This window comes from Ornithorhynchus anatinus, chromosome 1, assembly GCF_004115215.2.
Source record: "Ornithorhynchus anatinus isolate Pmale09 chromosome 1, mOrnAna1.pri.v4, whole genome shotgun sequence".
NCBI lineage: Eukaryota > Metazoa > Chordata > Mammalia > Monotremata > Ornithorhynchidae > Ornithorhynchus > Ornithorhynchus anatinus.
Genome location: NC_041728.1, coordinates 52115060 through 52139988, shown reverse-complemented (window position 1 = coordinate 52139988; position 24929 = coordinate 52115060). Strand labels below are relative to the sequence as shown.

At 43.7% G+C, this 24929-nt stretch overlaps 1 protein-coding gene across 2 annotated transcripts in view; it reads left to right on the top strand.

The window, feature by feature from the left end:
- The first annotated feature begins 1422 nt into the window (after window positions 1–1422).
- RPS6KA5 (ribosomal protein S6 kinase A5) overlaps window positions 1423–24929 on the top strand; it is a 106791-nt gene continuing 83284 nt past the window's right edge. For both annotated transcript variants that reach the window (XM_029067687.2, XM_029067679.2), the window contains exon 1: window positions 1423–1592. In XM_029067687.2, coding sequence (XP_028923520.1) covers window positions 1520–1592 — 73 coding nt within the window. In that variant the 5' untranslated portion in view covers window positions 1423–1519. The remainder of the gene's footprint in view (window positions 1593–24929) is intronic.

Genomic DNA, 24929 nt, shown 5'->3' with positions numbered 1-24929 from the left:
AAAGAGCACAGGCTTTGGAGTCAGGGCTCATGAGTTCGAATCCTAGCTCTGCCACTTGTCAGCTGTGTGACTGGGGGCAAGTCACTTAACTTCTCTGTGCCTCAGTTCCCTCATCTGTAAAATGGGGATGAAGACTGTGAGCCCCACGTGGGACACCCTGATTCCCCTGTGTTTACCCCAGCGCTTAGAACAGTGCTCTGCACATAGTAAGCGCTTAACAAATACCAACATTATTACTATTATCTCCCCCAGCGCTCTGCACCTAGTAAGCGCTTAACAAATACCCCCATTATTATTAATAATAATAATAATGTTGGTATTTGTTAAGCGCTTACTAGGTGCCGAGCACTGTTCTAAGCGCTGGGGTAGACATAGGGGAATCAGGTTGTCCCACGTGGGGCTCACAGACTTAATCCCCATTTTACAGATGAGGGAACTGAGGCACAGAGAAGTTAAGTGACTTGCCCACAGTCACACAGCCGACAAGTGGCAGAGCTGGGATTCGAACTCATGAGCCCTGACTCCAAAGCCCGTGCTCTTTCCACTGAGCCACGCTGCTTCTCAAATTAAAATGGGGGTGAACACTGTGAGCCTCACGTGGGACCACCTGATGACCCTGGATCTCCCCCAGCGCTTAGCACAGTGCTCTGCATCTAGTAAGTGCTTAACAAATACCAACATTATTATTAAAATGGGGATGAAGACTGTGAGCTTCACGTGGGACCACCTGATGACCCTGTCTCTCCCCCAGCGCTTAGCACAGTGCTGTGCACCTAGTAAGCGCTTAACAAATACCAACATTATTATTATTATTGTTATTAAAATGGGGATGAAGACTGTGAGCTTCACGTGGGACCACCTGATGACCCTGTCTCTCCCCCAGCGCTTAGCACAGTGCTGTGCACCTAGTAAGCGCTTAACAAATACCAACATTATTATTATTATTAAAATGGGGTTGAAGACTGGGAGCCTCCCGTGGGACCACCTGATGACCCTGTCTCTCCCCCAGCGCTTAGAACAGTGCTCTGCACAGAGTAAGCACAGAGTAAGCGCTTAACAAATACCAACATTATTATTATTATTATTAATGGGGGGAGCAGGCGGGAGTCGAGAACGGCGCGCGCGCGCGCTCCCCCCAGGAGGGGGGCGGGGCCTAACCCGAGCGTTGGCCAATGGGAGCCCTCGACACATCCCTCCCTCCCTCCCGGCCCCCCGCGAGCAACAACAATCCGGACGGGAGGGGGCGGGTGGGCGGGGCCAGAGGGCCGGCGCCCGACGGCCGCGTCCAATGGGGATGGAGATTGGCGGGCGCGCGCGGCCGCCGGCCAATGAGCGCCGGCGGCCTGCCTAGCCCGCTGGCGGAGGGGGCGCGGGGCGGTTTGGTTGCGCGGTACGAGCAGTGTCCGCCGTAGGAGAGAAGGAGGAGGAGGAGGAGGAGGAGGGAGCGGGAAGGGCGCCGGGCTCCACGTCCGCCTGTCGCCCCGGCCTCGGCGCAGCGCTTGGAGGGAGACCGCGCAAAATGGAGGAGGAGGACGAGGGCCCCAGCGCCGACGGAGAGCGCCTCCTCACTGTCAAGCACGAGCTGCGGACGGGTGAGTGACCCGCCCTCCGAGCGGGGCGCGCGCACGGCGCCGGCGGGGAAGGGGCGCGTGCGGGGGGGGGGGGGTGGCGCGCGCGCGACGCCGGCCGTTGGGCGCGCGCCGCAGTGGGGGCGCCCTCCCCCCCTCCCCCCCGCCTCGGCCTCCCCAACTTTTCTCCCTCGGGCTGGAAAATGTATTTTTTTAAAAAAATTTAAAATAAATACTAAAAAATAAACGAGGGGGCGCCTCGGAGCGCGCACCTGACTCTGCCTTCGGGCGAGCGGCGAGCAGTGTGGCCTGGGGGGCGGTGTTCATTCATTCAATAGTACTCATTCATTCAGGAGGAGGCAGTGTTCATTCATTCATTCAACAGTACTCATTCATTCAGGAGGAGGCAGTGTTCATTCATTCATTCAACAGTGCTCATTCATTCAGGAGGAGGCAGTGTTTATTCATTCATTCAATAGTAGTCATTCATTCAGGAGGAGGCAGTGTTCATTCATTCAATAGTACTCATTCATTCAGGAGGAGGCAGTGTTCATTCATTCATTCAATAGTAGTCATTCATTCAGGAGGAGGCAGTGTTTATTCATTCATTCAATAGTAGTCATTCATTCAGGAGGAGGCAGTGTTCATTCATTCATTCAATAGTAGTCGACCATCCCCTCCTCCTCCATACCTTATCTCACCTCGGCTTCACGGACTCTGTCCTCTCCTGGTTCTCCTCTTACCTCTCTGGCCGATCATTCTCGGTCTCCTACGCTGGAGCCTCCTCCCCCTCCCATCCTTTAACTGTTGGAGTTCCTCAAGGGTCAGTTCTTGGCCCTCTTCTGTTCTCCATTTACACTCACTCCCTCGGTGAACTCATCCGCTCTCACGGCTTTGACTACCATCTCTACGCAGATGACACGCAGATCTACATCTCCGCCCCTGTCCTCTCCCCCTCCCTTCAGGCTCGCATCTCCTCCCGCCTCCGGGACGTCTCCACCTGGATGTCGGCCCGCCACCTAAAACTCAACATGAGCAAGACTGAGCTCCTCATCTTCCCTCCCAAGCCCGGTCCGCTCCCAGACTTCTCCATCACCGTGGATGGCACGACCATCCTTCCCGTCCCGCAGGCCCGCAATCTCGGTGTCATCCTTGACTCGTCCCTCTCGTTCACCCCACACATCCTATCCGTTACCAAGACCTGCCGGTTTCACCTCTACAATATCGCCAAGATCCGCCCTTTCCTCTCCACCCAAACGGCTACCTTACTATTACGGGCTCTCGTTATATCCCGGCTAGACTACTGTGTCAGCCTTCTCTCTGACCTCCCTTCCTCCTCTCTCGCCCCGCTCCGGTCTATTCTTCACTCCGCTGCCCGGCTCATCTTCCTGCAGAAACGATCTGGGCCTGTCACTCCCCTTCTTAAACAACTCCAGTGGTTGCCTATCGACCTCCGCTCCAAACAAAAACTCCTCACTCTAGGCTTTAAGGCTCTCCATCACCTTGCCCCTTCCTACCTCTCCTCCCTTCTCTCTTTCTACCGCCCACCCCGCACGCTCCGCTCCTCTGCCGCCCACCTCCTCGCCGTCCCTCGGTCTCGCCTATCCCGCCGTCGACCCCTGGGTCACGTCCTCCCGCGGTCCTGGAACGCCCTCCCTCCTCACCTCCGCCAAACTGATTCTCTTTCCCTCTTCAAAACCTTACTTAAAAATCACCTCCTCCAAGAGGCCTTCCCAGACTGAGCTCCTCTTCCCCCTCTACTCCCTCTGCCATCCCCCCTTTACCTCTCCGCAGCTAAAGCCTCATTTTCCCCTTTTCCCTCTGCTCCTCCACCTCTCCCTTCCCATCCCCACAGCACTGTACCCGTCCGCTCAACTGTATATATTTTCGTTACCCTATTTATTTTGTTAATGAATTGTACATCGCCTTGATTCTATTTAGTTGCCATCGGTTTTTATGAGATGTTCTTCCCCTTGACGCTGTTTAGTGCCATTGTTCTTGTCTGTCCGTCTCCCCCAATTAGACTGTAAGCCCGTCAAACGGCAGGGACTGTCTCTATCTGTTGCCGACTTGTTCATCCCAAGCGCTTAGTACAGTGCTCTGCACATAGTAAGCGCTCAATAAATACTATTGAGTGAATAGTCATTCATTCAGGAGGAGGCAGTGTTTATTCGTTCATTCAATAGTCATTCATTCAGGAGGAGGCAGTGTTTATTCATTCATTCAATAGTCATTCATTCAGGAGGAGGCAGTGTTTATTCATTCATTCAATAGTCATTCATTCAGGAGGAGGCAGTGTTCATTCATTCATTCAATAGTAGTCATTCATTCAGGAGGAGGTAGTGTTCATTCATTCAATAGTATTCATTCAGGAGGAGGCAGTGTTCATTCATTCAATAGTACTCATTCATTCAGGAGGCAGTGTTCATTCATTCATCCAATAGTATTCATTCATTCAGTAGGAGGCAGTGTTCATTCATTCATTCAATAGTATTTATTCATTCAGTAGTAGGCAATGCACATTCATTTAATAAAACTTATTCATTCATTCAATGGTAGGCATTGTTCATTCAATAGTATTCATTCATTCATTCAGTAGTAGGTAATGTTCATTCATTCAATAGTATTTATTCATTCAATAGTAGGCAATGTTCATTCATTCAATAGTATTTATTCAGTAGTAGGCAATGCTCATTCATTCATCCATTCAATATTATTCAATAGAAGGCAATGTTCATTCATTCATTCAATAGTATTTATTCATTCAGTAATAGGCAATGTTCAATAGTATTTATTCATTCAGTGGTAGGTAATAATTCATTCATTCAATAGTACTTATTCATTCAATAGGCAGTGTTCATTCATTCAATAGTATTCATTCATTCAACAGTAGGCAGTGTTCATTCATTCAATAGTATTCATTCATTCAATAGTAGGCAGTGTTCATTCATTCAATAGTATTCATTCATTCAGTTGTAGGTAATGTTCATTCATTCAATAGTACTTATTCATTCATTCAGTAGTCGGCAATGTTCATTCATTCAACAGTATTTATTCAGTAGTAGGCAATGGTCATTCATTCAATAGTATTCATTCATTCGGTAGTAGGCAATGTTCATTCATTCAATAGTATTTATCCATTCACTCAGTAGTAGGCAATGTTCATTCATTCAATACTATTTATTCATTCATTCGATAGTAGGCAGTGTTCATTCAATAGTAAGCAATGTTCATTCATTCAATAATAATCATAATAATAATAATAATGATGGTATTTGTTAAGCGCTTACTATGTGCTGAGCACTGTTCTAAGCCCTGGGGTAGATACAAGGTAATCAGATTGTCCCATATGGGGCTCACAGTTTTAATGCCCATTTTTACAAATGAGGCAACTGAGGCACAGAGAAGTGAAGTGACTTCCCCAAGGTCACACAGCAGAAAATTGGCAGAGATGGGATTAGAACCCACGACCTCTGACTCCCCAGCCCGGGCTCTTTCCACTAAGCCACTCATTCAATAGTATTTATTCATTCATTCAATAGTATTTATGGAGCGCTCACTGTGCAGAGCACTGTACAAAGTGCTTGGAATGGACAATTATAATAAGAATGATAGTGATATGTGTTAAGCGCTTACTCTGTGCAAGGCACTGCTCTAAGTGCTGGGGGGATACAAGGTGATCAGTCGGTCCTGCATGGGGCTCACAGGTTTAATCACCATTTTAATAATAATGTTGTTATTTGTTAAGTGCTTACTATGTGCAGAGCACTGTTCTAAGCGCTGGGGTAGATACAGGGTAATCAGGTTGTCCCACATGAGGCTCACAGTCTTAATCCCCATTTTACAAATGAGGGAACTGAGGTCCAGAAAAGTTAAGTGACTTGCTCACAGTCACACAACTTCCAAGTAGCAGATCCGGGATTCGAACCCACGACCTCTGACTCCCAAGCCTGGGCTCTTTCCACTGAGCCACGCTGCTTCTCTTCGCTTGGAATGTACAATTATAATAATAATGATGGTGGTATGTGTTAAGCGCCTATTGTGTGCAAGGCACTGCTTTAAGCGCAGGGGAGGGATACAAGGTGATCGGGTGGTCCCACGTGGGGCTCACAGGTTTAATCCCCGTTTTAATAATAATAATAAAAATAATGTTGGTCTTTGTTAAGCGCTGGGGGAGATACAGGGTCATCAGGTTGTCCCTCGTGAAGCCCACTGTCTTCATCCCCATTTTAAAGACGAGGTCACTGAGACCCAGAGAAGAGAAGTGACTTGCCCAGAGTAACACAGCCGGCAAGCGGCGGAGACGGGATTAGAACCCGTGACCTCTGACTCCCAAGCCCGGGCTCTTTCCACTGAGTCACGCTGCTTCTCTCAGCAGAGGCTTGGGTGTCAGAGGGCGTGGGTTCATTCATTCAATCAATAGTATTGAGCGCTTACTACTACTAATAATGTTGGTATTTGTTAAGCACTTACTGTGTGCCGAGCGCTGTTCTAAGCGCTAGGATAGATACGGGGTCACCAGGTAGTCCCCCCTGAGGCTCACAGTCTTCATCCCCATTTTATAGATGAATTTTAGATTTTACACATTTGAGTATGTGCGGAGCACTGTACTACGCACTTGGAATGTACAGTTCGGGTTCTAATCCCGCCACGTGGCTGCCGCGTGACCCTGGGCGAGTCGATAATCTTGGGCAAGTCACTTAATCATAATGATGGTATTTGTGAAGCGCTTACTATGTGCCCAGCACTGTTCCAAGCGCTGGGGGAGATAAGTTCATCAGGTTGTCCCACATGGGGCTCACAGCCTTCATCCCCATTTTACAGATGAGGGAATAATAATAATCATGATGGCATTTGTTAAACACTTACTGTGTGCCAAACACTGTTCCAAGTGCTGGGGGTGGATACAAGGTAATGAGGTGGTCTCACGTGGGGCTCACAGTCTTCATCCCCATTTTACAGATGAGGAGTAATAATAATGATGACATTTGTTAAATGCTTACTATGTGCCAAGCACTGTTCTAAGCACCAGTGTAGGTACAAGGTCATTAGGTTGTCCACTGTGGGGCTCACAGCCTTCATCCCCATTTTACAGATGAGGGAACTGAGGCACAGAGCAGTTAAGTGACTTGCCCAGGGCCACACAGCTGATAGGTCGCAGACCTGGGATTTGAACCCGTGACCTCGGGCTCCCAAGCCCGGGCTCTTTTCACTGAGCCACGCCGCTTCTGGGCCTCAGTTACCTCATCTGTTAAATGAGGATTGAGACGAGAGTCCCATGTGGGACAGGGACCATGTCCAACTTGATTACCTGGTAACTACCCTGGTGCTTAGAACAGTGCTTGGCACATAATAAGCGCTTCACAAATACCATAATAATTATTAATATTACTAGGTGCCGGGCACTGTCCTAAAAACTGGGGTGGAGACAAGCAAATGGATTTGGACAAAGTCCCCCTGTCCCACGTGGGGCTTTTACAGTGTCCATCTCCATTTTACAGATGAGGGAGCTGAGGCACAGAGCAGTTAAGTGACTTGCCCAGACACACAGCTGATAGGTCGCAGACCTGGGATTTGAACCCACGACCTCTGGCTCCCAAGCCCGGGCTCTTTCCACTGAGCCACGCTCCAGAGAAATGAAGCGGCTTGCTCAAGATCACACAGCAGACAAGTGGTGGAGCCAGAATTAGAACCCGCGACCTTCTGACTCCCAGGCCCGTGCTCTATCCACTACATCATGCTGCTTCCCTAAATATCATAATCTCCCTAGCGCTCAGTAAGGTGCCCCGCACACCGTGAACACTCAGTAGGTACCACTGATTGATTTGCACCCCGCCCTGTTAGAAGAAATACAGTTGCACCTCACCCGCAACTCAATATTTCATTGTCGTATTATTGAGCGCATACTGTGTGCAGAGCACTGTACTGAGCGCTTGGGAAAGTACAGCACAGCAGTAAACCAGACACATTCCCTGCCCACAATGAGCTTATAGTCTAGAGGACTAGAGACTCAATATTTGAGAATCTTTGCTCTGCAATCAGTTGGTGGTGTTTATATAGCGCTTACTGTGTGCAGAGCACTGTACTAAGCGCTTGGGAGAATACCGTATAACAGAATTGGTAGACATGTTCCCAGTCCACAATAAGCTGTCTGTATGTCTATATATGATGTCTGTGTTGTTCCCGACCTGCCCACTTTTCATTACATTTGTGTCACCACATTATTTGGAGGGGGAAACTAAATTCAGCGCTCAATTTTAAAATAAGCGTGCGATAAATCATATTTGGTGCACTTCTCTTTCTCCATCGCCTGCTTCCTCTGAGTTAATTGTGGCTGCCTTTGTGGCTGACTAACACGGAGAGGTGTTTTTAGCCTTTGAAAAAGAAAGCTGGGTCCCTTTCATTCGATGACAGTAATATGAAAATTGAGCTCCCTAAATCCAACAGCACAGAAATCGCCGATTAATTTTCCCGCATCCTGAGCCATACCAGCTCTTCAGTCAGCTGTAGCATGTACAAACTTACTTACGCCCGGGTATATATGCCTGCGGAATTTCTTTATTCTGGCCATTCTAGTTGTAAATAGCATGTAAACTAAGCTCCTTTGCGCAGGGAGTAGGACACTTCATTATTCCCTCTATCCAGATAGCCTAGTACAATGCCCTACACCAAGCGACTGCTCAATAAATGTTAATGCTATTACTACAGAGGGGTATTGCTTTTATTTCTGTTACGGTTAAGATATGCATCTTGTGGACATTGTTGTTGTCTAAGGCTCTGAAAACTTGAAAGTGAAGCTTATGAAGACCCTGAAGCAGATGAGTTAAGTAATATGTAAATATTTCAGGTCAGAAGGGACTGTTTTGAGGTTCAGCACTTTAAAAATATTCTGTAGTTTGGGAGAAGTAAAATATTATATTAATTTGCATATAATTACTTGGGAAAATTGGAGGGAGAATCTATCTCTGATTAGAGAGATCCTACCGTATTTTTTGAATGTCAGAGCTGAATGTTTTTGATTGAATATTATTTTAAATTTACGAAGCGTGTGGAAAAGTGCGCAAGTTGGCATACCAGGAAGTAAATACCTACAGGTATCTAATGCAAAACGTGTGCGCCTATTTGATTGCCTCTTGGACAGAGACCATACCAGAGGCTGAGAATTATTTCACCCTTCCTTCCTGTACTTTGTTGTTTTCACGTCGCTGCCAATTAAGGTACCAGTGTATGTCAGTTGCGGTAGCTTCCTATGTTGTAGTCTAGGTCCCATTAAATAATTTACATAGAGATTATTAAACTGCTTTGCTGGCTTTGGTCAGTACGGAAAAGGGTAAAGCAATTGCTCTGTAATTTATTAGGGTGTGTAAATACTTTAATCCGTTTCCTTGAATGTGTTCTTAATCTAATTTTGGTTTTATTTTTCTTCTCGGGCTTTAGTTTATTGCCAAATGGCATTTCAGAACAGGCTACAGCAGGTCACTGCAAACAATTCTGTAGTATTTTGTTTTTCAAAATGTGAAGTGTAATGGTAGTCCGGAAGTGTCACTCAAGTCTAATCATGTTATCTCTGACCCGACATGACTGCACTGAACCAAATAGGTGCTCAAGATACAATTTGATGACCTTTGCCGTTCTGAATAAAAGGCCCTGCACAAATGGAAACCCTCTCCACTGAACTCAACTCACTTGCTCCCCTAACCCTCCGCGGATCTCGTACCTCTAATCTGCAACCGGGAATCTCCTCCACAGCTTGCTGCCTTCACTCTTGTGCATGAGCCATTCATTCAGTCGTATTTATTGAGCACTTACTGTGTGCAGGGCACTGTACACAGACCGGACATCTCCTTCTTGCCAAATCCATTGCTTTTACCCCGTCTTCATCCTCCTCAACCTCTCAGCTGTCTTCGACACTGTGGACCACCCTCTTCTCCTAGAAATATTGTCTGAATAGTGTATCCCCGATCTCTCCTCTCCTGATTTTCCTACTGTTTCTCTGGCCACTCATTCTCAATATCTTCTGCGGGCTCTTCCTCTGTCCCCCACCCCTCTAAGTGTGGGAGTCCCTCAAAGCTCAGTTCTGGGTCGTCTTCTCTTCTCCGTCTTCACCCACTCCCTTGGAAAACTCACTTCCATGGCTGCAACTACCATCTCTAGGCAGAAGATCCCCAAATCTAGATCTCCATCTCTCCTTCTCTGCGGTCTCACCTTTCCTCCTACCTTTTTCTCATGCTTAACTTGTCCCAAATTCTGTTCCTCCCCTCCAATCAGTAGATTGTATTTATTGGCCACTTACTCTGTTCAGAGCACTGTACCAAGCGCTTGGAAGAGTACAGTTACGTTTCCTGCCTGTAATGAGCTTACAGTCTAGAGGGGGAGACAGACATTAATAAGAAAGAAATGTATAATATATAATTTATAGGTATGTACATAAGCGCTGTGGGGTTGGGGGTGGGGCAAATATCAAATGTTCTAAGGACACTTCCCCTGACTTTCCCATTTCTGTAGACAGCACAATCATCCTCCTTGTCTCACAAGTCCTTAATCTTGGCATTATTTTTGACTCATCTCTCTCATTCAACCCGTGTATTCAGTCGGTTATCAAATTCTATCAGTTCTACCTAAACAACGTTGCTAAAATCTGCCCCTTCTTCTCCATCCAAAGTGCTAATATGCTGATCCAAACACTTACCCTAGCCTGTCTTGACTACTGCACCAGCCTCCTCGCTGATCTCCCTGCTTCTTATCTGTCCCCAGTCCAGTCCTTACCTCACTTTACTGTCCGGATCATTTATCTAAAAATAGTTCAGCCCACGTTTCCCCACTCCTCAAGAATCTCCAGGGGTTGCCCGTCCGTATTCTTATCAAACGAAACTCCTCACCATTGGCTTTAAAACACTCAAGGACCTTGCCCCATCCTATCTTACCTCACTGATTTTGTGCTACAACACACCCTGCTCACTTCAGTCCTCGAACACCAAGTACTAGCATTAACCCCTTTTCCATGTCTTCCTCTGGCCTGGAACTCCCTTCCCCTTCATATTCAACAGATCACCACTCTCCCCACCTTCAAAGCCACATTAAACTTACATCTCCTCCAAGAGGCCTTCCCCCCCAAGTCCTCATTTCCCCTCACCACCCTTATACTTGGATTTCTATCCTTTAAGCACTTGATACTCCCCCCGCCCCCCATTAAATCTTCAGGTCTAATGTACATATGTGCAATTTATTTTAATGTCTGTCTCCCCCTCTAGACTGAAAGCCTGTTTGAGGCAGGGAGCCTTTCTACCAACTCTGTTGTATTCTTGCAAGTGCTTATGGTGCTCTGCACCCAGTAAGTGCTCAGTAAATACCATTGATTGGTGTGTGTGTGTGTGTGTGTGTGGAGGGGGATGGTGACAACATTGGGGAAGATGGAGGAGGAGCATCAAGGGGGGAGAAGGGAAGCAGGACTATGGATAGTTTTTTCTGATGCTACTCCTACTCTGCCTTTCCCTGGCTTGGGAGGTTGGATGATTGGGTAGAAATTTTGAAGGAGTTTCTGATAAATCAACAGACATCTATGTTACTACAGAAGTTGGGCAGTGAGTAACACACATTAGTAGTATCTCGGGGATTTTTTGTTTTCTCTCTCTCTCTCTCTCTTTTTTGCCAAATGCCTGTTTTAAAGAAAATGAGCCTGTTGAACTCCATTAGTCGCATGTGAATCATAAGCCACAAGTTAGCAGTTTAGAAATAGTTTTGATAGATGGGATGATCATGCTTAACTTGTTTGGTAATCAGTAAACGGAAATAAGCATTCATTTTGAGGTATTGGTGACTGCAGAGATGTCTGACCAAATATGGGTAGTCGTAGTGAAATAAACTGCCAAAATCTAATATAGATAATGTGTTCATTCTTAGGTACCTTTGAAAGCATCGTGCTTTCCAGGAATAAATCAGGGCAGAAAAGCATAATGGGGAATTTTCCCAAAGCGTGATCTGCCTGTATTTGAATCCTTCAATTAATCGGTGGTATTTATTGAGGACTTAATTGTATTTATTGAGAGCTCACTTTGTGCAGAGCACTATACTAAGCACTTGGGAGAGTACAATACAACAGAATCGGTAGACACGTTCCCTGCCCATAATAAGTTTACAGTCTAGAAGGGGAGACAGACATTAATAAGAACGAAAGTAATTTACAATATATAATTGAAAGATGTGTACATAAGTACAGTGAGGTTGGGGGTGGGGTGGGGTGAATATCAAGTGTCCAAAGGTCACAGATTGAAGTGCATAGGTGACACAGAAGGGAGAGTGAGCCGGGGGAACTCGGAGGAGAGGTGACTTTAGTAATGCTTCGGAAAGGGAGTGGTGGTCTGGAGTACACAGAGCGGGAGGGAGTTCCAGGCTAGGGGGACTGACACGGGAAAGTGGTCAGCGGTGAGATAGATGAAATTGGGGCCCAAAAAACTGACGCTAGAGGGGCGATGTGTGCGAGTTGGGCTGTAGTAGGAAATTAGGGAGGTGAGGTAGGGTGGGGTGAGCTGATTGAGTGCTTCAAAGCCAAGCTTTGTGTAGAGCACTGTACTAAACACTTGGGAGAGAACTGTACAATAGAGTTGGTAGACATGTTCCCTCCCCACAAGGGAAGTATAATCTAGAAGGAGTTGGAATGTATATTGGATTGAATGGGACAAAGGTGCTGTGAAATTATAAGGAGTGGCAGTTTGTGTGCCTACAATTTCCTTTTCCCCTCCCTGCTCACAGAGAATTTATACTTTCCAGTCTAGAATTGAGTTCAGAAAGAAGGCTGATGCAATAATTGCAGGAGGTGGTGAGCTTGAACCAGAGGGTGGGAAGGAAAGGGGCACATTTGGGAAATATGGAGGTTGAGAAACCAGTGGGATTTAGAGACAGACTGAATGCAGGAGTTAAACGTTAGAGAAAAATCAAAGGTGATACTAAAGTTGCCAGCTTCTGTGGATTTGCGGTGGTGTTAACCAGAATGGCCAAGACAGTCAGTCAATAGTATTTTGTCAAATGACATTTTTTAAGCACTTTGTGCCAGGCACTGTGTGAAATGCTGGGGTAGGTACAAGCTCCCTTTAGTCTGTAAGGTCATTGTGGGAAGACAATGTGTCTGCTTACTGTTGGATTGTATTCTCCCAAGCACTTCGTACAGTGCTCTGTGCACAGTAAGTGCTCAATAAATACAATTGAATTAATGAACAAGCTAGTCAGGTTGGACACACTCCATGGGTGAGGGCGTGGGTGAGGTTCACAGTCTTAATTCCCATATAACTGATGAGATAACTGATGCACAGAGAAGTTGAGTGACTTGCCCAAGGTCACATAGTAGACCCCTGATAGAGCTGGAATAAGAATCCAGGTCCTCTGACTCCCAGGCCCGTGCTTTTCCACTAGGGCACAGAGAGCGCTTATTCTGGAAGAGCACAGAAGTGTTACTAAAACACTTTTACTCAAGGAACTGACAATTTAGTCGGGGAGACAGACACCAAAATAAATTACAGGTGGGGGAAAAAAGAGTTTAAGGATATATATTCAGCGGAGGGGCGGGGGTGACTGTGCAAGGGCTTTTGGGAAGCAGAAATGCTTAAGTGGTAGAGCAGGATGGGAAATAGGGAAGAGACAAGGGAGATTAACTAGGAAACAGTCTAGTCTTTCTAAACTATGACCTTGTGATGGGCAGGGAAAGTTTACCAACTCTGTTGTATTGTTCTCTCCCAAGCACTTAGTACAGTGTTCTGCCCACAGTAAGCGCTCAATAAATAGCATTGATTGATTGGACGGCCTCCTGCAGATGTGATTTCAAAGGGTCTTTGAAGATGGGGATAGCACTGGTCTGCCAGATGTAAAGAGGAAGGAAGTTCCCTCTCTAGATTGTAAACTCGTTGTAGACGGAGAATGTGTCTACCAACTCTGTTATAGAGTCTGCTCCCAAGCGTTTAGTGTAAGTGCTCTGCTTACAGTGAACACTTGATAAATATGATTGACGTTCCTGGCAGAGGGGAAGGCGTGAGCAAGACGTCAGTGGCTAGAGCAGAAGGAGGCACAGTAAGTAGAATATCATGAGAGGAGTGAAGTGAGTGGGGCTCGGGGTTAATGGGAGAGGAGCAAAGGTGTTCTCTCTGACTCATTCTCCCAAGACCATTATTTCTCTTCCTCAGTATCCTCAACTAGGCTCTCAAATGCTCTTACTCTTTCAGCTTTTTTAAGGTCAGTGCCATTTCTATTGGTGAAGGACTTTGATTTTCCTACATTCCCTCCTAAGGGCAGCAGTTTACCCGTGCTGCCTTGGATTTGTGGTGCTGTTAACCAGAGTGGCCAAGACAGTCAAGAGTATTTTTTCAAATGACATTTGTTAAGCACTTTGTGCCAGGCACTGTTTGAAATGCTGGGGTAGGTACAAGCTCCCTTTACTCTGTAAGCTCATTGTGGGAAGGGATTGTGTCTGCTTACTGTTGGTTTGTACTCTCCCAAGCATTTAGTACAGTGCTCTGTACACAGTAAGTGCTCAATAAATACAAGGTTATGAGGGTTAGGAGGAAATATTCTAATCTTGCAAGTAATAATGATGATGGTATTTAAGTGCCTGCTACACGTCAAGCATTGTTCTAAGCTCTGATGCTTCGACTAGTTGGCTAGCAGGGAATGTGCCTGCTAATTTTGTTGTACTCTCCCAAGTACTGAGTACAGTGCTCTGCTCATAGTAAGTTCTCAGTAAATACCACTGATTGATTGGATACCAAATAAAGGGCCTTTTTGTGCCCTTTTTAAAATTCCCGAGTACTTATACAATTTTAGTGTGTTTATTTTCTATATAGGTGAGAAACAAATTTAGGTATATTTATAAATCCACCTTTTGAAAAAGATGAGTGTACACATATGTAGTCTGCCATATGTATATATAAAAAGTTTCTCTGAAAAATCAATCAGTGGTGTTTATTGAACGCACACTCTACTAAGTGCTTGGGGAAGTACAACACAACAGAGTTGATAGACCCATTGCCTGCCCACAATGAGTTTACAGTTTAGAGGATTAAAGATTTTGCAGTTATTTCACTGTATTCAATGATGTGGAAGTAATATACATTTGCCTAGTGTAAAGAGCATGGGCCTGGGAGTCATAGGTCCTGGATCCCTTAATCTTGGCTCCACCACTTACCTGCTGTGTGATCTCAGGCAAGTCACTTTACTTCTCTGTGCTTCAGTTCCCAAATGAGCATTCAATACCTGTTCTCCCTCCTACTTAAACTGTGAACCCCATGTGGGACCTGGTTATCTTTACGCCAGCACTTAGTACAGTGCTTGGCACATAGTAAGCGCTTAACAAATACCATTATTATTATTATTACTATTGTTATTATTATAATAGTTTAATCAGCATTTCAGAATACCCTATAATGTGGGATTGTGTTAAGGCACACTCGTCCTATAGTACAATTCTTTTCTAATGTCCGCTGCCTCAGATGTGCCCAGCCATTTCTTCCAAAGTTGCATTGTATCCGATCAGAAATAGGATATCAGGAAAATCTTCTCTAATTCTGTTGTATTCTAACCAAAAATAATCTTAACCATGGAATTCATTACATGCTTATTATGTGGCAAACACTACTTTAAGCACTGGGGCAGATGCAGTATAACCAGATCAGACATAATCCCTGTGTTATATGGGGCTCCCAGGGAGGAGGATTTAAACCCCATTTTACAGAGGAAACTTAGGCAAAGAGAAGGTAGGTGACTAGCCCATGGTCACTCAGAAGGCAAGTGGCAAAGCTGGAATTAAAAACCGTGACCTCTGGCTCCCATGCCCTTGCTTTTTCCACTAGGTTGGCCTGCTTTGCCCAGTATGGTAGAACCAAATCTATTTTTGTTACTTGAAAAATGGTATTTGATAAAGAATCTCTTCAAACACGAAAAATTCAATTTAATGAGAATATCTATACCTCTTTATATACATACAAGCACATATTTGAAGAATAATTCAGTGTGTTCCATTCCCAATGAGATTTCAGTTATGTATTATGCATTTTTTATATATGTATAATTTTTACTAAAGGATCTTCACCTTATTTTAGACAAACACTGAAGAATCTGAAGTTTTTTTGATTATTTTTTTTTTAACTAGCAAAATTGCCAATTATCTGATCATGTTATATAGCTAAATCATGTCCTCTGCTCATGCTGGGGCCATCTGCATTTATGTAATTGATGTTTCCCCAGGAGGTGTGGGAGTATGTGTGGGTATGTGGCAGGCAGACCTACCCATTCATGCCACATTCATATGCACTCATGCCTGTCTGCTTGGATTGCAAAGGGTCCCGTGACACCAGAGCAAGTGAAGATAGTCTGGAGAGAAGAGAGAAAGAAGTGGAAAAGGGAGTCCCAGAAGAGAGACTCCAGAGGGGGGAAGTGAATATATAAAAGTTGGTAGCATTTGAAGCTGAGGGAGCGTGCCCCCAAGTTGAAGAAGGAGGAGGTGTACTCCTCTGTACTCCTCCCACAGTCAGGGATGCTTCTCCCTGGACTTGAATGCTAACAAGGCCTTACAGATATTTTTTGAAGTACCAGTCTTGTATAGGTGCCTCTGGTTTATAGAAAGGCAACAGTATATCTACCCCTGCTCCATTTTTGCCCATGTGCTAAATGAAAAGTTGGCACCTCTGACGTTTTGCGCACTCCCTCCATGCCCAGATGCTGAACCTCAGCATTTATGCGCTTGACTAGGGATAGAAAGCATGAGTCCAGGCACCTAGATTTAAATGTTGTCCAGAATCGGGGGTGCAACTGGGTGTCCTTGTAATGTTTGCTAATATTTTAATTCAGTAGATTTTTGTTCCACCTGAAATGTATTCCAAGACCAGGGTTGAATGTGGGGAAAAAATATTAGTCAGCCAAGAAAGCATTCTATCATCAGAGCAAAAAGCAATAGGTCTTTATCTAGGTTAGCCTCATCCTACTTTCTCTTTCCCTTGCTTCTTCTTTCCTGGTTCTTCCACCCCAAAGATAAGCTCTTTTGAAACTTTAGCTGCCTTCCCTTCCTGAAGCCTTTACCAAAGGCTTTCTAAAGGGAGAATATTTATTTGGGATGCTTGTATCTTCTTTTTTTTTTAATCTCTTTTCATAACAGTGAAACATTTAGAACTCAAATTGAGTATGGGAAGATATTTTCTGGGAAGTTTGTTATTCTTAAAATGCTGAGCATGATTATATTGTGTTTTTGAAGGATGTGCAAATTCATTTATACTATAGGTTTTGAACTTCTGGACAGTAGGGACCACTTTTTTTTTTTAAATTGTGTGCGTGTGTGTGCCCTCCCAAAATTTAGGACAATGCTCTTCACACAGGTATTCAGTAAATATTATTCAAGGTGCTAGGACCCTATGGAATAGATGTGTAATAAATTAGAACATGGTGGGGTGTGTGTGTGTTTGAGAGAGAGAGAATATTCCACATCTCTTTTACTCCATATGATTCCAAAGTGTTGATATATAATAAACTGAGCATAGTGTTGATATCTGTGTGTTAATAGCACCTTTAGTCCATAGAATCTCTGAAACCTGTATTTACTTTCCAAAATGTGGGTGAAACAAGCACGATAAGTATTTTATTTTAAAACAAAATGAAATTTGGTAATTATTTGTCACCATTTCCCTCTTTCTCGAAGGTTTTACATGTTGGATTGTTTAAAAAAAGTTCATTGATTAAGTGATTTATTTTTTTCCAGAGGATAAAAATGTAGTGTGATCCAGCTCTGAGGAACATGAAGTTCTTACCTTAGGTCCATTTTATGTGAGACCCCATTCTAGGGAGGTCCTTTTGAAAATGCAGTCTTATATTCCCTTTCCCCAACCCCTGTGGATGTTAGGGTTCCCAAACATAAGGACAACGTTTGGGAGTACACATTCCACCCTCTATAATGGACATGAAATGTCGAATTCCATTTTGTAGTAAAGGTAAAATACTTATAATAAAACAACTCAGTACCTGAGCCAAGAGGAGTAGCTGTTCTGACATTGATTATCATCCAGATTAGTCTAGAATTTTAAAAAGCCTCTAGGACTAGAAAAGCAAAATTTATTATATAAGGATCTTTGAGTTTGGAAAAATTCCATCTTACCATTACATCGAAACCGTGTTTTAAGTCAAATTATTGGAACCGAACAAAAAACCTTAGGGATTTTGTTCATTTTCTCTTTTTAGGGTGATTATTTGTTTTAATGGCATTTGTTAAGCACTTACTATGTGCCAGGCAATATACTAAGCACTGGGGTAGATATACCTTAATCAGGTTGAACACAGTCTAAGCCTCACTTGGGTCTCACATTATTAAACCCCATTTTACAGAGGAGGGAGTTGAGGCACAGAGAATCAAGTAACTTGCCCAAGGTCACAGCAGACAAGTGGCGGAGCCAAGATTAGAATCCAAATCCTCTGACTCCCAAGCCCGTGCTCTTTCCACTAGGCCACACTGCTTCTATTGTGTTAATTCCGTCAAGTAACTGTTTGAAACTTACTAAAAAGCTGGTTATTCACTGCTGCTTTTTAAGCAGTTGTTTTTTTAGCGACTCAATGATTTTCTCACTGAACCCATGATCTAATTTCAAAACAGCTGGATAAATACAGTGTCATTCTATCTCCACACACAATATTGTAAACCTGGGAGGAAAGTGATTCTCATACTCAAAGCATGGCATTGTTTTAAAGTCCATAAATATGGGATGTGTGTTTGAAAGAATTCTGGAGAGCAAAACAGTTGGAAATTGATCAGTCTCAGAGCTCTGGAAGTGCCTTTGTCAGTTGGCAGGTGAAAAGAGTCTAAACTGTTAAGGAAATCTCTAGCCATGTGGAGTGTTTTTAAGTCTTCATTTACCATCTAGAGTTGAGCTAACTAGATCGCCTGGCAGTTTGGATTTAAAAGGTAGGAATGAACCTTGTCTCATACTTGTCGAAGCTTGAAGCAGCTAAATGAATGACTCCATTGAGAATCACAGTGGATTTTTTTTTTGTTGGGGATTGGGCGGGGTGGGGGTGGGGAAACATTCACATATTAAAAAGGATTTATTAATGAGAACATTTTGTGCAATTTTCACTTTTGGTCTAAAACTGAAATTGGAAAGTACAAAAACTAGAGAGTGTATTTTTGAAAACTGCAAATGACACAAGACAGATCTTTAAGGCAAGTTGTTTTGCAGCTTTAATTATTGGGTTAGCTTTTGTAAATGAAATGCTAAATACATATTCTAGGACTTGTTAAAATGCTGCGCAAAGATCATTGTGCCAGAGAACCTAAAACCAAGGCAGGCATGAATCCATAAAAAGAATGGGTTGCATTTACTTATTGTTTGCACCCTACATTAGCTGTGACTTGCTTAGGAAGATATGCTGAGCCTCTGGATCTTAGGGCTTTAAGCTGCTTATTTTCGTAGAGAAAGAAGTGGATCAATATGAAAAATTCTTGAGTTTGCATAAAGACGGTGAAAAGTCAAATTTTTCCATATACCTCTATTACATAAACAGTCCCTTATTTGAAAGTGGTTTTTTTTCCCATCAATTCTACTTACCTCTAATATTGTAGAGTCAAAATCATTGAGTAGTTTTAAAACAAGCCTTGGAATGAGTCATGGCTCTACTTCACACTGCCTATGAAAATGTTCTGCAAAATTACTGTTTTTAACGGAATAACTTTAGTATATAATTGACTCCTTAATATGTACCTTGCTGCTATAGAAAAAAAAGTGTAACTCCATGTTTCATGTGCCATAAGACTAAAATTCCACACATTTATTCAAATGATAATTTTGGGTTTTAAATGGCCAAAGCTTAAGGCACTGGGAGCAGATGGCTGCCTTTGAATGTAGGCGTGCCTGCCATGTTTCTGTCTGCTCAGGTAATGTTGCTTTCCAGCACCCTGGAGAGGTCACACCTGTGTTTCTCTCTAATTGGTTTTTGGAATAAAGGACTTGGAGAGCATTCGCACTGGCTAGAGAAGGGCCTGCCCTCTTACCAACCAATATACTGCTCTGCCTACATTGCTATTTAGATGTGAAAATGAGTTTGATGTAATGGGCTCTGGGAGGGCGGAGAGAGAGAAAGCAAGAGAGAGAGAGAGCTGTTCTTGTTTTTCACAAATCAAAGGACTCTGTAATGAAGTAGATAATGTACTATGCCCAGAGTTACCCATCACATCCTTAAAAGACCTAGACAGCATTGTTTTTTGGTTCAATCCACTCCAAGCACGATCAGGGTGTTCAAAAATCTGGGGAAGTCTAAATGGGAAATTGTTTTCTTGGTAGAGAGTTATTGCCTGTATTTATGTACTTTTTTCTGAGAATTAATCGTATTTATTGAGCGCATTGTACAGAGCACTGTACTAAGTGTTTGGGAGAGTAGAGTGTGACATAGCTGGTAGACACGTTCCCTACTCACAATAAGCCTACAGTCTAGATTCAGAGTACATTACTACAACAAAAGCGAGTGATAGCCGGTGGAAAAAATTATATGGTATTCTGCATAATTAATAATATATGTTTAGGTCAGAAATGGGTCCTAAGCATTCCTTCTCTCACCAATCAATCAGTGGTATTTATTGAATGCTTACAGTGTACAGAGCACTGTACTAAGCACTTAGGAAAGTATAGTGTGACAGTTTGTAGATGTGATCCCTGCCCACAAGGGGCTTATAGTCTACACCAGCAGCTCAGTTAATCAACTACTGGCATTTGAGAGCAACCTGCTGAGAGTAAAGCTCCTTGAGGGCTGGGATCGTGTCTTTTTTAGCTTTATTGTATTGTGCTCTGTCAAGTGCTTAGTACAGGGTTCTGCACACATTAAGTGCTCCCTTGATCAACTGAAGCACTTTTCTAAGTGCTTGGGAGAGTCCAGTAGAAGCAGGACACAATTTTCTTGTCCTCAAGGAATTCACAATCTTTTGGGGAAATGGAGTGAGGTGCGATGATGATGATGTTTATTAAAGTGCTCACTACCTACCGAACACTGTGGTAGATACAAGATAATCAGGTCAGACACATCCCTATCCTAGTTGGGCTTTCAGTCAGTCTAAGAACCACCTAAACTCCCACCACACTCAAGTTTGTTTCTCAGCCACCTCCCCTCTCAGCTCTACTCGTCTACTGGTCAGGTGATTGTGCTAACTCTTAGACACCCCTGAACTGAACTTAAATATACCTGTTTTGAGTCCCGAGAGGCTAGAAGGGGAAAAAGTACCTTATTTTTCTTCTTGATCCAGGGTTACGGGAGAATGAGAAAGTTTTGCTGAATTTGCCTAATACAAAATTGGCTAAAAAGTCAAAAAATGCTTTTTAGAAAACCTGAATATGATTGAGGAAAAAGGCCAATCTCATCTGTTGTCTTCATCTGTACAGATGTCATTCCCATCTTTCCTTTCCCTTTTTCCCTTTTATTTCATCCTATCATTCCTCTCCAAACTTCTTGAGCGAGGTGCCTACACCTGCTGCTTCTACTTCTCCTCCAGTTCTCTCCTTGACCCCTTGCAATCCAGCTTCCATCCCCTTCACTCCAGGGAAATCTCCCTCTTGCCAAATCCAATGGCCTCTACTCCATCGTAATCATCCTCGACCACTTAACTGCCTTCAACACTGTTGACCACCCCCTTCTTCTGGAACTATTATCCAACCTTGACTTCACTGACACTGACCTCCTGTTCTCCTAGCTCCCTGGCCACTCATTCTCAGTCTCTTTCACGGGCTTCTCCTCTGCCTCCCACCCCTTAACTGTAGGAGTCGCTTAAGGTTCAGTACTAGCTTCTCTATTTTCCATCTCCACCCTGTCCCTTGGAGAACTCATTCACTCCCATGGCTTCAACCATCATCTCTATGTGGATGATTCCCAAATCTGCATTTCTGTCTCTGACATCTCTCCTTCTCTGCAGTCTCACATTTCCTCCTGCCTTCAGGACATCTCTACTTGGATGTCCCACTGACCCCTCAGATTTAACATTTCGGAAACAGAACTCCTCATAATCCCACCCAAACCCTATCCTCCCCTTGACCTTGCTGTCACTGTAGACAGCACCACCATCCTCCCTGTCTTACAAGCCCGTAACCTTGGCATTATCCTCAACTCAACTGATCTCATTCAACCAACATATTCAGTCTGTCACCAAATCCCATTGGCTTAGCCTTCAGAGCATCGCTAAAATCTGCCCTTTCCTCTCCATCCAAACTGCTACCATGTTAATCCAAGCTCTTATCATATCCTGCCTGGGCTACTGCATCAGCCTTCTTGCTCACCTCCCTGCCTCTTGTCTCTCCCCACTCCAGTCTATAGTTCACTCTGTTGCCTGGATCATTTTTCTACAGAACTGTTCAGTCCATATATTTCCCCACTCTTTAAGAACCACCCATCCACCTCTACATCAAACAAACTCCTTAATATGGGCTTTAAAGTACTCAGTCACCTCGTCTTCTCCTACCTCATCTCGCTGCTCTCCTACTACAACCCAGCCCACACACTTTGCTCTTTTATTGCCAGCCTACTCACTGTACCCCAATCCCATCTATTTAATTGCAGAACTCTCGCCCACATCCTGCCTTTGGCCTGCAATGCCCTACCTCTTCATATCCAACAGACTGTTATTTTCCCTACCTTCAAAACCTAATTAAAAGCACATCTCCTCCAGGAGGCCTCCTACAACCAAGCCTTCTTTTTTTAATGGTATTTGTTAAGCATTTACTATGTGTCAGGCACTATACTAAATGCTGGGTTTGGTACAAAATAATCAGGATGGACACAGTTCCTGTGCCACATGGGGCTCAAAGTCTTAATCCCCATTTTATAGATGAGATAACTGAGACACATTTAACAGAGAAGTTAAATGACTTACACAAGGTCACACACAGCAGACAAGTGGTGGAGCTGGGATTAGAACCCCAGGTTCTTTTACTCCCAGACCCATGCCTTTTCCACTAGCTACATTACTTTCCCACTCCCTTCCATGATGCTTTCACACTTGAATTTGCTCCTTCCCTCATTCCCACAGCCCTTAATGTACATATCTGTAATGTATTCATTTATATTAATGTCTGTCTCCCCCTCTAGACTGTAAACTCACTGTGGGCAGGGAACATGTCTACCAGCTTTTTCGTATAGTACTCTCCAAGAGTGTAGTACAGTGCTTTGCCTGCAGTAAACACTCAGTAAATACCATTCATTGATTTTGCATTTCTTAATACATCAATCATTTGGTTATATCTATCCCAGTGCTACATTCAGAATTATCAGAGGGTGTCTGGTTTGAGAAGAGAGCCTGGGTGGGTGTCAGAGGAAGGTTGTTTTCCTCTTCAGAATTGAATTCGTTGTTGCACCCTCTTGGAATTATGATGAGAATCAGATTGACTATTAGTTTCAGGAGCATATTAAACTGCAATCTCTTTTTGTAGGCATAAAATAAGGAGATATTACTGAACAGAATAACTGAACAGGATACTTAATCAAAAAGAGAGTTAAAGAAAATTACTTTATCATCAGTAGCCACAGAAAGAGTGTTTATTGAGAATCTAGTTTGTGAAGAGCACTGCATTAGCTCTTTCAGGGAGGTACCAAAGAAAAGAAAGACATGGTGCTCCACCTCTAAGAACTGGATCGATTTTGGCTCTTTTGCACTGAAATCCTTTAGGATACAAAGGTTTAATTCTACCCTCTTACTGAGTAAATTCTTTGTCATACTACCTAGTATTTAAGACTTTACGAATCTCTTTTTTTCTTCTTCCAAAGAGTCCAGTTATTTTGTGTATATATGTATATGAAATATGGTATTTTGGAAGAGTTAAGAAGATTAGATGGTGCACACTTATTATTCTCAGAATGGATATGAAGGAGGGTAGTCAGCATTTGGTGTCTCCGAACACCCTCTGGGGCCAACATTAGGGTCGGCATATTTGGCACACAGACTTTTGGTCTAGTGTGGCATTAATTTAGACACAGGCCAAAGGAGAGCCCCAGCCAAGCCTTTGCCTGTGGCAAAATCTCTGTCTGTTTAGACCCAGAGCAGAATTTTAGTTCTCCCTGGATGGAATTTTGGGCTGCTTCTCCATATACATGGGAAATCTGTGGTTTGGAATTTGACATTGAATGCCTTTGGGACAATTTTCATGTCCTCTACTCAAATGGCCTTCCAATTATGAAGCCTAAATGTAGGCCACGTTAGAGACTTTCATAAAAACTCTTGAGATCTTTCTTTGGCTGAATTTGCCTAGGGCCAAGGGATTTATTTATGATTATCTGAATTAGGTAGATGTGACTGTAATTATGGCATGCTTACTTGTAAACATCATGGCCTGCCTGTGATGCTAGTTTGTCTATCAATTTTCTGGAGTGTTCTTTTCATCCATCAACGTGACGTGAACATCAGTGAGAAAATGAACTGAGTGTTCTCACTGCTTCAGGTATTCCCTTGGAGTAAGTTCATTACGGGCAGGGAGCGAGTCTGCTAATTCTATTGTGCACTTCCAGGTTTTTAGTTTAGTTCTGTGCACATAGTAAGTACCCAATAAATACCATTGATTAGTTCATTAAATTAGTCATTTTGAAAAACAGCATTGTTTCATTCCATTCAGTTTCAATTCAGGGATCCAAACCTTACTTTCCTGAAGGGTGGAGCACACACACTCAATATGACCTGCACCATGACTCCCTTTTATTGATTGCCAGAACACATAGTTCCAGCAAATGCCCTGGGACTTTTTGTGCTTAAAAAATTCTTTCCAGGAGGCATGACATCCAAGCCACCATGCTTGCCAGGAGCAACTATCTTCACTGGCCGCAGACTGGTTGATGCTCTTCCTGGGGAAGAGGCCTTGCCCTGTAAAAGAGGCCTAGGGCCAGGGCTCTCAGAAGGAGGAGTTTATGAACCGGGAGAATCTAACACAATATGCCTAAAGTCTCCGAGCTTCTTGGGGAAACAAAAGGCTATTGACATAGCACCAAAGAATCTTACCACAAATAGTAATCTGTTCTAAAGCAAGGATTGTTCTTGAGCTACTTATTATTTGCAGTGACCCTCTAAAAGTGTGCAGCCTCAAGACAGAATTACAGGCTAATTGTAAATTCCAAGCCTGGTAGATTCATGGGCAAATAAAATGCAGACTGACACTCCGGCAGAATGTAGTCTAGAAAATAAAGAAATGTTAAGAGTGTTGATACACTACATTTCCAAAATAGAATTCAGTGTAGAAGTGACAGTAAAGTTGCAGAAGAAATTAGCGCCTAGAAGGAATGAAGTGTTGCCATAACTTGTCTGGGTTTAGCTACATCCTAAGGCTGCCAGCCCTTTTTTTTCCACCCAAGTTTTGAAGTCTGTGGTCATACCTCCACTTT